We start from the raw sequence: 15,049 nt of genomic DNA on the forward strand, positions 1-15,049 counted from the left end.
ACCAGGACGCACTCAATAACACTCACCATGCACCTGCAGCCTGTGTGTGTGTTTACTTGTGTGTATGTGCAGGTTGTTCCTTCAGAGAACTACAGCACGGCACAGTCCCCACACACAGCACAGGTGGTCCAAACAAAAACTTATGAAGTGTTGCCCAGAGAGTAATATCCCCACGTTGCGTGTTGTATAAAAGCCCCCCATAGGAAACAAACACTTCCGGTGCTGTAAGATGTATTGTTCCCCGCACTTATAGCTCACAACATACTCTGAATGATATCTTCCTCACAAGGTTCCTTGATATATCCTTAATAACGTTTAATAGTCACTGAACATGCAAAGCAGAAACAAAAGGGTTCATAATTACTGCCAGATAACTCAAGGACATATTGTTTGTGTGTTTATCGAAGGAGGTGAATTCCCTCTTCGCTGTATTGTGTGATGAGAATAGGAAAGAGCTGGTTAACTGCAGTGTATGGTGTGAAAACCAAAAGCATTGTTATACTTTGATAGATTGACCGCACATCAGCTCGCGATCTTTCCCCCACTCAATGTCAAAGACTTCACATCTGTATTCACATCCGCACACAGTCATCTGCACCAGCTACGGATACCCAAGTGTTACGTAACAAAAGAATCTCAGAAGTTCAACTCTCTATTGAATGATTGTTTCTTTTATACGAGGGCAATGTAAGGGTCATGTATAAATAGAACTGGCATGCATTTAGGGAAAAGCTGGTAAAGTGGACCTACTTTAGAATAGTCAGGAGTTTAAAACGTGACTTTTTACGCCCTCTAGTGTCAACACTGAGGAACACCAACAAACAGGAAGCACTGTACCTCACATGGACTGCATTTTGTATGAATACAGAATCATTGCGTAGACTTTGAAGACGTTTATGTACATAGTTGGGTTTTCAGTCTGCAATGGAGGATGTGTAGACTTTCTGCTGTCCTGACACAGCTCGATCCACCATTTTGGGGCCAGGACAGCAAACAGTGGTCTTTTTGATAAAGGGTACCTGGGTCCCATTCGCTGTGAGGGAGAAGCTAGCTGATTGGCTGATGCAGAGCACATGCTGGAGTGTATGGTTTACAATTTAAATTAAAGGTTAGTAATGACTGATTGTCACATTTATTTGACTAGAGTAACTAACAGCCTATAGTTAAAAAGGTTTACTAAATAAAAAGGTAATGAATAAAGGTATCACAATGTTTGTGTTTCTATAAATTGAAAATAAAGGAAATTAATTAAAAAGATGAACCTTAATCTACAGTATATTAAAGTAGAACAAGTACAATTGGCAGATATAGAATAATTTGACAAATTAGCAGTATAATATCACTTCTTGAAATAAAAAGTTGCACTATTAGAAAACAGTGCAAAATGTGTATCACTTTAAAATCAATATTTCTCTTCCAATTTTTTTCCAATTTGACCTTTGACCTTACACAGGTTTAGGAGAATAACACATAAATGATTCCAATGTGTGCAGATACTCCAACATTGTATTTCCACTAGAGGGCTCACAACCTGTTCACCGGTCCCTCTGGTGGCAAGAATCTGTGCAGCTTCACAGAAGCAACAAAAACATGTATCACTGTTTGTGAGATTGCACGGACTTAGAGTTGAAGAGATAAACAAAAGCCCACCACAGCTAAAACCACTAGAGGAACTGAGACATGAGTCATGGAAACTATGCTTACTGGTTTAAATATAGCACAAAACCACACCTATAGCCAACCCTATAGTCAACCATACAGATACACACAGCGCTGCAAATCTCATTTGATATGCAAAACACACATTTGGAAATAAACCGTTCTGCTGAAACTAGTAAACTCCCTTTTCTTTGTAATTGGACCTTGGCTGAGTTGCATTTGTTAGTCTGTAGACCAAAGATGCATTGTATTTCATCAAAGTTTCATTTAAGATAAACCTGACATTTAATACGCAGATGAGGCAATTTGTAATGTTTTGTAAGATAATGTGCTTCAGATGCAAGGGAAAAGGGAACTATGGGACACAAATAAATAGACACAGTCCTATCTATTTACAGTACACTCATTGTAGTCCCTCAGGGGAGGCCGTGTTTAGAGGGGGGGAGAGAGAGAAAAATAAAGTAGAAAGAGAGAAAGCCACATAGAGAGAGAGAGAGAGAGAGAGAGAGAGAGAGAGAGAGAGAGAGAGAGAGAGAGAGAGAGAGAGAGAGAGAGAGAGAGAGAGAGAGAGAGAGAGAGAGAGAGAGAGAGAGAGAGACAGACAGTAAAGGAGAGTGACAGCGTTAGCCTTCAATCAGGAAATTGAAGACATTTTGCATCTGGAGTACTTTTGAAGACACAAGCTGGGGGACAAGTTCAAGGTATTTATCTGCTGTGTGTTTCTCTCATATCAAAATCTGCCAGTATTAACAGAAATGTAGGTAATGAACAATCCTATTAAACAGTGTTGAAATTATTAACAAAAGTACATTTAAAAAACAGTTTTTAATAGGAGAAAACCAAATGACTGGAATGGTTCAACGCTAATAGAGTTTTACTGGTATTCACATGGTTAATGATAAACAAAGGATAATATTTGGAGTAGTTGTTACAAACTATTATTACATTATGGATACAAAAAATGTTGACTGAGAAAAAAATAATATTCCTAGTGCGTATAGAAGGCCAGATAACGGTATTTATATGGTACAACATGTTGGCAGTGTGTGCAATATGCAGCTAAAATTCCTTTGACTCTACATCTACAGTATGAGACGCAAACAAAAAAGTCACACCTAAAACAAAAATAAAGATTATAGTACGTTTTTCAACTGTCATTTATAATATTTACACAGTTTTAATGACACGTCATGAGGTATTTGTAGGGTTTAAAGCTCTAAGATTGTCACAATGCAGTTGTTATCTGAGGGAAATGTTACATTTATGGCATAATTAAAGTATTTTTTTCAATATTCCTGTGACAGTGCAGTCACAAATATGCTGAAATCTAAAGTAATTCAATGAACAGCAAGGCAAATAATGCCACACTGCTTAGTCCACGCCTCTTACTCACGTTTCGCTATAGCACATTGTAACTGTGCAAGAGTTGACTTTTTAACTTTCACATTTGCACAACAACCACATTTGTTCACTTCCTTTTATTGAGAGCGATTTGTTTTTGAGCACACCAAGAATCTCTACTCTGATGATAACGCAGATTTTGAGCGAGTTTCATTCATTTTTACAGCACCGGGCATGAGTTCACAGACGGAGCCCTGCAGTGAGAGGAGAGGAGAGTGAAAACAGCTTCAGGCTCCTCTGCTTAATCAGGTACAAATCAAAATGAAAATATATGCTGTAAATTTGATATTGTAAAATGAACTGGGTTAGGGTTAGGGTTATGCATTATGCAGCGTTGTATACTATTACAATGAGATAAGCATGCTAGTTTAGGCGGCAAAAAGCATCATAGTATAAAGAGAATTGTAGTATATTTAGGAAGAACGGTATGAGTGTTAGTATCTAGTCTCCATCAATCTATTACAGTTCACAATAACACCTTTAATATCTTGAGTGTATAATAAGGGTGAGATGATACCCTTACACCCCACCCACCAAACATATTGTTAGCAGTATGCTGTTTAACTAAAGATTTCCAATATATATGCAGGATGGGCTGCGCTTGCAGTGACCAGAAACAGGTACAGGACGACAACTACATAAGAAAATTCAGCACTCAGGCCTCTAACCAATCCAATCACATAGTAAGTAGACCTTTTAAAAGATAATCTATAGTCCCCTTAATAAGTACAAAGTATGTTCATTTACTTTCATTCATTTGCCATTGTTTTTCATTCACGTTTTGCACGTTTTGAATGCTAGAAATGACATATCTTTCTGTTCTTTAGGCACGAAGTGAACGGACCCTTACGGATACTGGTAATCACTGACCGCACGCATTCTGACAATCTTTCTCCTGCGTTTTTGCTCTTGACTGTTGCTATGCAGAGACACATTAGTAGCAGCAAGAGGAGGCCACTTTTAGAGATTAAAATCTAAGTTGTGTTTCCTATGTTCTCTTCTGGGGGAGGGATAGTGTTCATGTCACTATCACAGACAGTGTAAAAACATTCTGTATGCTTACGCTATATACTTTGACTATATTAACTTTTACGTCCAGAGTAGCAGCAGACAGGGCTCTTCCTTTAAAATAAATGTGCTTAATTTGCAGATGATGTTGTTTTTATGGCACAACATGACTTCGAAGCAACCAACGACAGGGATCTACCTTTCAAAAAGGGAGACAAACTTAAGGTTTTACAAGAGTAAGTATTCTGCCTAGTGCATGGTATATTAATCAGTGAAGCAAAATTGTCCTTCTAACGCAGATAAATAAAAATGATCTGCCACTTTTGTAGTGAGGGAGAATGGTGGATGGCTAAATCTTTGGAGACCGGACAGGAAGGCTACATCCCGTGTAATTATGTTGCCAGAGCAGATACACTGGAGGTGGAAAAGTAAGAAATCACCAAACTGCATGGCAGATAAGACTTCTTTGTACTGTTAAATACATTTGTATGTGTTTTTAGTTTGTCTACTGTACATGCAGTGTCCTTTGTGGTTCTCTCCTCTGCAGATGGTTTTACAGGGACATAAGTAGGAGAGAGACCGAACGTATGCTTTTAGCCCCTGGAAACAAACCGGGGGCCTTTCTGATTCGAGAGAGCGAGACCAGCAAAGGTGACTGCCACAGTCTCTTTTTATAATCACGCCAAAAGTAGACTTTTAGAAGCACATTTAGAAACATGTGAATATGACCAATTTTAAGAACTAAATGTAACTGGATGGTCTACGTGTTTTCTCTTTAGGGTCCTTCTCACTGTCAGTCAAAGATCATGTACCAGAACAAGGAGATGTGGTAAAACACTACAAGATTCGCTGTCTGGACAAAGGTGGTTACTACATCTCCCCTTCCAACCCCTTCACATCTCTACAGGAACTGGTTCAATACTACACCCGTAAGTAATAAACAGATCGCTTTTTACCTATCCACAAAAATCATTAAAAAATATTACACATAGGAGTTGAATTGTTCCTTAATAAGAAATAATAGAACAAACATTGTGCCTTAGTTTACTGCTGTAAAATCAAAAGTTAATTGAAAGGGGAAGTTAGACCCTTGTGTTGTGCATTTCCTGTTTGTTTTTCCACTCCTGTGGCTAAACCACAAGATGAGAAGGCAGTATCTCTAGAATGGCTTTTAATGCACAGCGACTTATGAGTGAGTAGCCAACACATACAGGCCTTTAAAACTATTTAAGGAACATTAGCTCATGGGTATGTTTGAGGAACTTAACTTAGCAAAATAGTAACTAAAGAGGGAACAGAGATATTGGTAATTAAGTCCTCATGTGTCACGTTTGGGTGCAGGCGCATCAGACGGTTTGTGCCAGCGGCTGCATGCTCCTTGTAAGGAGAAGGCCCCCGAGCTGCCATGGGCCCCTGATGAATGGGAGATTCCCAGAGATACCTTGAAATTGGTGAAGAAACTGGGAGCCGGGCAGTTTGGAGAAGTGTGGATGGGTGAGAGGAAGCTAACAAATCGTCCTGAAATTGGCAACACTTTATAAGCCAAGATGGAAGAGTGCAGTGAGTTAAGCGCACCGTGTTGATCCCCACTGCAGGTTACTATAAGAGCACCCAGAAAGTGGCTGTAAAGACTTTAAAGGAGGGAACCATGGAGCCGGCAGCCTTCCTCCAGGAGGCCAACCTGATGAAGCAGCTGCAGCACGAGCGGCTGGTGCGCCTCCATGCTGTGGTCACCAAGGAGCCCATTCTGATCGTCACTGAGTTCATGATCAATGGTAAGACAAAAAATACAAATAATCATATATGTATTTTTCCCATTTGAGAAGCTGAAACCAGAGAAAATGTGTCATGTTTGCCTGAAAAATATAAAGCTATAACTATAATCATCATGGTCGCAGAATCTTTTTCTGGGGATCGGACAATACGATGAAATTGCTGAATTGGTTGCAGCCATTGCTCCAAACCTTTAAAAAAAACGCCTACTTTTAATCAACATTTTACAAAGTAATGCAATCAAATCCAAGGAATGAAAAACTTTGTGAAGATTAGAGTTTTCAATTTATGATGCTGTGTCAGAAAGTTGTTTATATTCAATGGCCATTTATGATCAGCTGTTCCATTATTTAGTGAGCATATAAGAAGTTTGTTGGTGAGAGAAAAAACTAATTAGAGAACTATATAGTTAAAGATGACCTGGGAACTCTATTAATCAAAACCTCTCATGAAAATGCTTTAAAATATGTATTGCCAGGTTGTTCTACTGAAAGACGCTGTAAAGAGCAGGTGTCTGCAATGATGTATATACACACATTTTGAGTATCATGTAAGACTTAACGTGCAGAAACATCTAACCTTATCTAAACTCTTATCTAGTATTTTCTATTAAACAGCAATGTTTCTTTGTCACTTTTAATGTTTTGATGATAGAGTTATCATCCTTCTTCTTTTCTCATCTGCAGGATGTCTTCTGGACTATCTCAAATCAGATGAAGGGCAAAAGCTCAAGATGAATAAGCTGATAGACATGTCAGCGCAGGTGGGAGACTTATGATTGTAAATGCCTCATTTTAACAACATGATGTCCGTGAGTGCGAAGAATCGTATGTTGTATGTGGCCTGTTCATCACATAGACCTCTCAATACAGTCATGAAAGCTTTCTCTACATTTCTAAATAGGCCTACAGGATGTTTATTTGTTTACTTTGCCTGTTAGAGCGTCCGTATTTCATTCGAAAAAGTACCAAAGCATGCTATGTTAGTATTAGCATTTTCTGACAAAAACAAAAGCGTTTGACCTCAAAGCCTATTTTTACACACAGGACGCATCATAGCACTCTGAACGTCAGTTTTAATATATACTTCCACACCCGCTATGATGTGAATGCACGTGGTAACTGTCAGCAGTAGCTGTGTGGTTTATGTGGTAAGGTGGTACGGCTTCTGCTCTGCTGGCTTGAAAGACTCCCCATACGTCAATTATTAACATCCGGACAGGAAATCATGTTATTTTCCATTTAGAGTCCGTTCCCTCAGAACTTCTTGCCCCTTTCGAAAAAAGCCCTTTCCTGATAGCCGGCACTTCCTGTTTAACCCACTGCTGCCATTATCATAAACACAAACAGTATTCACGCACGCATACAGTATACACACATGCTGGAGCTGTACTCTACACACTGACCAGAGGAAACACACACAAGCAGCACGTGCACCAAATCTCGATTTCACCTATGGATGTGCTGTAAAACAGATATCTTTCAAGTTGTCTTATTTCTTGGGACAACAAAATAACTTTCTCTCTATATGACAGATTGCTGAAGGCATGGAGTACATCGAGGGGAAGAACTACATTCACCGAGATGTGCGTGCAGCCAACATTTTGGTCAGCGATGACATCCACTGCAAGATAGCAGACTTTGGCTTGGCCAGGATCATCGAATCAGAATACACAGCTCAAGAAGGTACAGTATGTACAAAGGTTTCCTCACATTGGACAATAAATGCATCCAAGGCCTCAGCCAGGATTTTAGGAAATACTGATTGGATGAATTGAAGGGAGCCAATGCACCAGCCACCCCACTGAAATTTAAATAGACACTCAAATATAAAAATATAATTTTTTTGTATCTATTCTGTTGACTGTTAAATAATATTTGTATGTAGCTTTTCCTGCAAGTTTAAAGGTTGACCCTATTTACAATTCTACAATATTTTGCAGATGTTAAAAAGGTGTAAATGAATAATTAGTTGCACATTATTTGAATATGTGATGTGAAATAGTGTAGAGTCTCAGCAGTGAGCGATATGGATAACATCTTCTATCACATTATATATGTTTTAGTTATGTGAAAGAAATATATATACACCTACATACCTTTGCATTTCCCTGCTGAGTAACACAATTTCCTCTGCCTTTTTCAACTGACAATTAGGAGCCAAATTTCCCATCAAATGGACGGCTCCAGAGGCCATCAACTTTGGCACATTCAGCATCAAATCAGATGTGTGGTCCTTTGGGATCCTCCTCACAGAGATAGTCACATATGGAAGGATACCCTACCCAGGTAAGAGAAGTGAGAAACAAGTAAAAGGAGAGAAAAAATGAAATTAGCTTACATTGAAATTGTTTAGAAACCAGTGGAAATGTTACTTTGCAGCTATGAAAATCGCACATTATGATGACTACAAATATTGCAATGTCTCGTAATGCCTCTTTTCTTTATGTTAATCAGGGATGACCAACCCAGAGGTGATCAGGAGTCTAGATCTGTTGTACAGGATGCCGTGTCCGGACGGCTGCCCTGAGGAACTCTATGATGTTATGACTATGTGCTGGGGGCAGAGGTCTGAGGAACGGCCCACGTTTGAGTTTCTGCAGAACACTCTCAACGACTTCTTCATCGCCACGGAGGGACAATATGAGATGCAGCCGTGATTAAAGAGAAGGTTTCCTGCTGATAACATTGAAGACCACAACATGTCCTGAAGACAGATGTGAGACTTGCATGGGTAAAGGATGAGGACCAACCAAAGATATATATTTTTTAAGACTTTTTCAAACATTTCAAATGAACAGAATGTTGTACTCCTATCTTATTAGTGATTTTGAAAGTTATTCATACAGTAGCTGATTATGCAGCGACAGTAAGAGCTTCTGAAACAAGTTGTAGTCAAAAAAGGAAATGTTAAGGGTTGCCAACTACCCTGGTATTGATGGCTCACATTGTAGTATGAGAAGACATCATTAGGATTTGGTTAAAAGAAGAAATATTGAAATACATATACAGTCCATGCGTGCTGTTAAAAGGCATATGGACCCAGCAAAGTTGGACCAGGTAGAGTTAAAGATGAACCATTTGCATGGTACAGAAACGAGCAGCCTGAGCATACATGCACAATCATTTGCACTTTCCCACCCCCCTTTATTATTCCTTTCAATGGATACAGGAAAGGGGCTTTTTGTACTTGCATACATGTAAATACAAATATTTACGTCTTATTTTTACCTATTTTTATATATAAAACTATCCCCCTTTTACATGGCAACCAAAGAGATAATTAATTTGATACAAAATATTGTTGCTACTAATAAACTGTAGAAATTATGTATTGACAAATCAGAATGAAGTATTCTAGGCATTTTAAAACACTGGCTTAATTTATTTGTTATTCATTGACCCATTTTAAAGAAGGCGGCACTCAAAATGAGGCTTTGCATGAACAGGATATCCCTTACAAACATAATAATCACACGTAATCACTTTTGCAGACCAAATAAAAGTTTGGTATTTTAACTTTTACATTGGTGAATGGAGGAAAATGTAAAAGTGATGAGTGATTACAAAGAGTTGCATACAGGAAGCTTTTAAAAGCATCTCACTTTCCTAAATTACAGTGGGTTTGATCCTCTAGCTTAAGCATCCCCGGGGGGGCCGGCAGTATCTTGAAGATAAGAGAGTGGAAGGGCCGCGGCAGCCAGGGGTTAAACCCAGCCACTTCCTGAATGGACAGGAAACAGGAAGTGTGAGTCAGCATTCCTGAAATGCCACACAGCTAGAATGACCTCCCATGACAAACTGGTTGAGGTGTTCACATTTTCTTTACGTTTAAAATATCTGTTTTGTGCTTGTGCTTTTTTCTTTTTCAATCTGTTGGTCGGTAAACCACCTTCAATCTTCAAGGCAAGGCAAGGCAAGGCAAGTTTATTTATATAGCACCTTTCAACACAAGGCAATTCAAAGTGCTTTACAAAAATGGAAGACATTATGAAAATGGCATTTAAAATCAGTCATTAAAAAGAAAAGACAATAAAATAAACATTAAAAGAAAAAATACATGGATAAAAGTTAAAAGTTACAGTGCAGTTTAAGATGTGAATAGTTCAATTAAAAGCAGCGGCAAAAAAGTCTTCAGCCTGGATTTAAAAGTAGTAAGAGTTGCAGCGGACCTGCAGGTTTCTGGGAGTTTGTTCCAGATATTTGGAGCATAATAACTGAATGCTGCTTCTCCATGTTTAGTTCTGACTCTGGGGACAGAAAGCTGACCAGACCCAGAAGACCTGAGAGTTCTGGATGGTTCATAATTTAGCAGTAGGTCAGACATGTATTTTGGGCCTAAACCATTCAAAGCTTTATAAACCAGCAACAATATTTTGAAATCTATTCTTTGACACACAGGAAGCCAGTGTAAGGACTTCAGAACAGGAGTGATGTGATCCACTTTCTTAGTGTTAGTGAGGACTAGACTTTCATTTCCTTTGTTAAACAGTATACACTCTTCTGTGAATAAGTTAATAGAAAACTAAAACGAATTCATACATTCACCAGTGCACCATCATCACGGTAAGTGTTATCTGCCATAAGTCTAGATATATTTTATGGATCAGTCGGTGACAGATGGTGTTAATGTACCACTGGCCTGCTTTCCTGTTGAATCATCAAAACAGTCTGTTACAGCGATTGCAAAGGATAATTTATATGGCTGAGCTGAGGGCTCTTAGAAAAATAAATGAAATGACATACACTTTGGAGAGTTTCCAACTGACGCAACAATAGGAGAGCTATGTTTCACAGCATCTTGCATTCATTTCATTAAAATGCATTGCAAGCGTTAGATAGCCGCCACATTGGCAGTCTGTGTAATATCAATCTTTCTGAAGAATAGAAGCAAGGACAGTTTTACTGTGAGTTTGGACTTTTCAACACCTGCACTGGCTTGGATGCCCATCTTTATCAATTATGGAAATTAACATTTCCCCTTAGTCATATGGTGACTAATGTTTTCCCAACAGAAATTATGCGTATATAACAAATAAAAAATATATACATCACATGTTAGTAAAGAAAAGTCTGACATTTCTAATGCAGGTTACAGTGATGTTTACACCGTTGTCCTCCTGCAGAGGTCAGTGTTGCACAGTTTCACATGACATACTCTGCTGTAAACTGTAAAGAGACTGTTGAGCCTGATAAATGAGAACAGTGAAGTACTGATCAATTCAACTCACTCACTCACTTCACACGAAGTGAGTTTTCCCATCACAAGCAATTTGTAAAATGATACTTCACAACATCATGTGTTGGCAATGTTATGATATTAATGATAGAAGTTCCTAGGAGAGATGCAAGCCATTTAGGTTTTCTTAAGTGTTTTGAAAAAAAGAAATACTGAATGACTCGACAGCATTATTATGTGGACTTTTGTTGTCACAACTTTCTCAGGAATAATTTTCGGTCTATCATGAAACGTTCTGCTAAAGAGTCTAACTTTGATCAACCTCACATATCCGATGTGGCATCATGTGAGCTGTGGTCTCTAACCACCGGGCCGGACTGTCACACACTGATATAATCTGTATTCATTCGATCTTATCTCTCCGTCTTACGAGGCATCTAATCGCACATCTTTGTATTTTGCTTTCTACTAGATCATGTTAACATGCTTTAATGTTAAAAAGACACTTTATTTTACTCGTACCGTCTGAATGTCCAAATGTTAAAGTGCCTGTCTCTTTAGGCATTTACAGCTCCTGTGAAAGCATTCTGCTCTGATTGGCTTGCAAAGGTAGCCATGGGTTGATAGATCAAGAGGGGGGCAGTTTATTCTAAAGAGCCTGCATGTGACATGGGAAGGGGAGCATCATCTTAATAGCTTGTTGAATCCAATGTTTCCGACTTCCTGAAACCTTCAAACAGGTTGGTGGGAGAAGTACTCAGATCTTGTACTTGAGTAAAAGTAGAAGTACCAGAGTGTAGGAATACTCTGTCTGTTACAAGTAAAAGTCCTGCATTCAAAAGATTACTCAAGTAAAAGTACAAAAGTATTAGCATCAAAATAAACTTAACGTAAAAGTAAAAGTACTTATTATGCAAAATGGTCCATTTCATTATAATTACTAATGCATTACTGTGTTTATTAAAGCTAGCAAAGGTGCAGCTAGTTGTAATGACTTTGTATGCTGCAGGGTAGCTTGTGAATGTTAATCCAGGTGTAACTACATTCTTATTGAAGGGTTGATTATATTTCACATTATCAATCAAATCCGATTAACCTTTGAATTGTTGTGGAGTAGAAGTACAAAGTATAGCATAACATGGAAATACTCGTAAAAAGTACAAGTCTCTCTAATTGGTACTTAAGTACAACTTATATAGTAAATGCACTGTCCACCTCTGTTGGTAGGCACTCAAGATAAGTACAAGCATACAGGTCATTCTTATACGATATTTTGCCTTCACCCATTATTCATTTATGCATCTTTATTAGCTAATTCTGCTGTTTACGCCATTCAATATGCTAAGAATCAATCTATCGAGCATAAGCTAAATATTTACATCCAGTGCAACATACTGTGAATGCTATGAAGCCAATATTTGTTCACTATTCTCAAAAGCTTCCCCACAGGGTCAGATCATAATAACATCCGTCTGTCAGCTGGTGAACTGAGGGAAGAAGCATTAATCACGTCTCACGTTGCCGTGTGATTGATAGGCAGCATCACCTTGAAATGAGCCGTGATGTTAACACAAGATGACAAGACATGTGGGGTAAAGGTTGGGGGGCTTAATCATCCTCTCTCCCCTCCTATTGTTCATCACAGCTGCCTTAGACAAATAATGACGGGAAACGACGGCTCACACACAGATTGATGAGTGATCCCTGCAGAAGGCAACACATCATTAGTGTCTTCTGAGGGTAACCCTGCTCTCTGAGATAAAGACGAGCACATCCAGCACAGATGAAAAGAGATGGGCTTTCATCTTCCAGTAATGTTGCTGTTTTCAATGTTGTCCAATTGAGATTATGCTCCTCATACACATGTGTCCTCTCCTGGGCTTTGATGTCAGTATATTAATGGAGTCCATCAATCACGAGTGTTTGGTCCAATAGATGTGAGGGCTCTTGAAAATGATGACAGAAGATGTCTGCGAAACATGTTGCAAAATGAGCCTTTTACCATAAAACCAAGAGATGGAGGATAGTTTTGTCATTATCAGATATTTGCACGTATAACACCTCTCTAAAAAGACTTACAGATTTAATTGTATATATTCTAAGACATATTACCTAGAGTCTTTTTGTACATATACTATAAATAAATCTGTTCTCCGAGTTGGACTTTTTAAAGATTTTTTTTACTGTTGTTTCTTACTCTGCAAAAACCGAACATTATGGGCTTTTTTGCTCCTACAGTAATACAAAGTTTTATTTCCTTAACTTTTTTCTGTCGAGGAGGGCTTTAAACATAGAATTGCTCCTTTAACGGCTCAAATAGAGTGCTGCAAACAATGATTTGTGGGAAGAGTTCAAATACGTGTGTTTCTATGAAGCCTACAGCACAGCATAACATACTGTACATCCATTGGATACAAATCCAATATTCCTATATGAACAATGTCTCAAATGTCTACAGTATTAAGCATGTTGGAGTAAAGTATCCTGCCCAAGGACACTCCGACATGTCGACTGCAGTGGCTGGGAATCAAACCATCCGATTGGTGTACGAAAACTAAACATCCTGAGGCACGGTTGTTATATGAAGTAATGCAAAACATTAAAGAAAACTATAAAGACTGAGAAAAACAGAGCATTCTTTTGGCTCATATTGCTAAGATATAGCTTGTGACAAGACATCCATTTGTCAACTGATGAACTAATGGAATTTTCTTTGGTGAAGCCAAAACAAAAACAAATCTGCACAAAGGGGCACAATTGATGGAGACCTGCTCCCTCTGTTAGGCTGAAGGATTTGGAAAACCATCTGCTAGATTGATACTTTCTCTTGATATATGAGTCTGTCAATTCATTTACTGTAAGAAGCCTTAGGAACATAGCAGGAACCCCACCACCCCCTCAAATGTATCTGATAATTGACCACTGTGGTTGTGCTCAATGATGAGTCAAGGGCACCGGTAACTACAGGGAAATGTAATTATATGTGCGCTGGTGCAGTCAAAAGTACTAAAGGATCCTGCTGGCCTACGCAATGTGGGCTGAAATGTGACCATCCAATGTTCTATTTAGACCATTGGTCTCCACTATTAAGCATTAAAGAAGTCATTTTACTGTGGAAAATGATGAAGAATCAGACCAATGTACTCTGGTATAAGTGCGAGCATCCATTTCTCAGCTAGTTTAACTCCATACAGTACAATCCCATAAACCTTAACTGCACAGTAAAACACTGAGCTACATCTCACACAGCTGTGGACTTAAGTAACAGCTGGTTCCTTGCGTCATGGACATATTAACCTTTTGTTAGCTCATCATCCCTGATCAGTATGCAGCACTTTGCTAAGATCCCTGCTGTCACCTCCTCCCTTCTCGCGGGGGATTGTGTACCAAATGTCAACGTAAATATTCATGTAGGTGGCTTTGACCTTGGATGGTCTTCACTTTCGACCACAGTATGCTTTCTCTATAAGTGCTTTTACATTTAATGTCAGAAAGTGGGAAGTCAAGATAAAAACTTTGGAAAAAAGGAGGTAAATCTATGATGAGAAGATTAATTCGTCCATTTAGCTTTAACATAAAATACAGTCATTCCATTTTACCTAATTGGGACTTAAGTGCTTTTCCTTTCGAGCCATAAAACTCTTTGGACTTTGGAAGGTGTCATTAAACATTATGTTTCCCTTCTGAGTACCTGAATGTCATCAGGAGGATGGAAAATATTGAATTATAAGCACTCGAAGTTTGCAGTCACTTATTAAAACTCTGCCATTTTTCTGATTTCTCATTACTCATGAAGTTCTTTCACTGGGCACTGAACGCCAAGAAATTCACTTTTTGAGTCTTTCCTCTTGCCAGGTGAAGCTATTTTGGGTATTGTTAACCCGTTCCTTAAGAAATATTTTTCTTACAACGTTTTTTTAATCAAATAATGACTAAGGAGAAAAATGTGACTTAAAGCAGTGGGAGCGGCTAGGGATAAATGGGGTTCAAACCCCTGGGAGAGGTTTGAAGGTGACCCTCTGCCTTTTAA

General features: G+C 38.6%; 1 protein-coding gene across 1 annotated transcript; it reads left to right on the forward strand.

The window, feature by feature from the left end:
- Positions 1-2,266: 2,266 nt before the first annotated feature.
- On the forward strand, positions 2,267-9,223 carry blk (BLK proto-oncogene, Src family tyrosine kinase). Its single transcript, XM_034143105.1, has 14 exons — positions 2,267-2,360; positions 3,227-3,309; positions 3,650-3,743; positions 3,888-3,918; positions 4,211-4,304; positions 4,398-4,496; positions 4,616-4,719; positions 4,848-4,997; positions 5,410-5,562; positions 5,664-5,843; positions 6,528-6,604; positions 7,376-7,526; positions 7,998-8,129; positions 8,298-9,223. Exons 3-14 carry the CDS (start codon positions 3,651-3,653, stop codon positions 8,498-8,500), a joined length of 1,467 nt encoding a protein of 488 aa, XP_033998996.1. The 5' UTR covers positions 2,267-2,360; positions 3,227-3,309; position 3,650; the 3' UTR covers positions 8,501-9,223.
- The last annotated feature ends 5,826 nt before the right edge of the window (positions 9,224-15,049 follow it).

Source organism: Trematomus bernacchii, unplaced genomic scaffold, assembly GCF_902827165.1.
Source record: "Trematomus bernacchii unplaced genomic scaffold, fTreBer1.1, whole genome shotgun sequence".
Lineage (NCBI taxonomy): Eukaryota > Metazoa > Chordata > Actinopteri > Perciformes > Nototheniidae > Trematomus > Trematomus bernacchii.

Bases quoted from the DNA above. Each gene is read 5' to 3' on its own strand.
- blk (XM_034143105.1), top strand. From the start codon at position 3,651: ATGGGCTGCGCTTGCAGTGACCAGAAACAGGTACAGGACGACAACTAC. The intron at 3,919-4,210 runs GTAATCACTGAC...CTTAATTTGCAG, and splicing joins ACGGACCCTTACGGATACTG to ATGATGTTGTTTTTATGGCA. The intron at 8,130-8,297 runs GTAAGAGAAGTG...TATGTTAATCAG, and splicing joins TGGAAGGATACCCTACCCAG to GGATGACCAACCCAGAGGTG.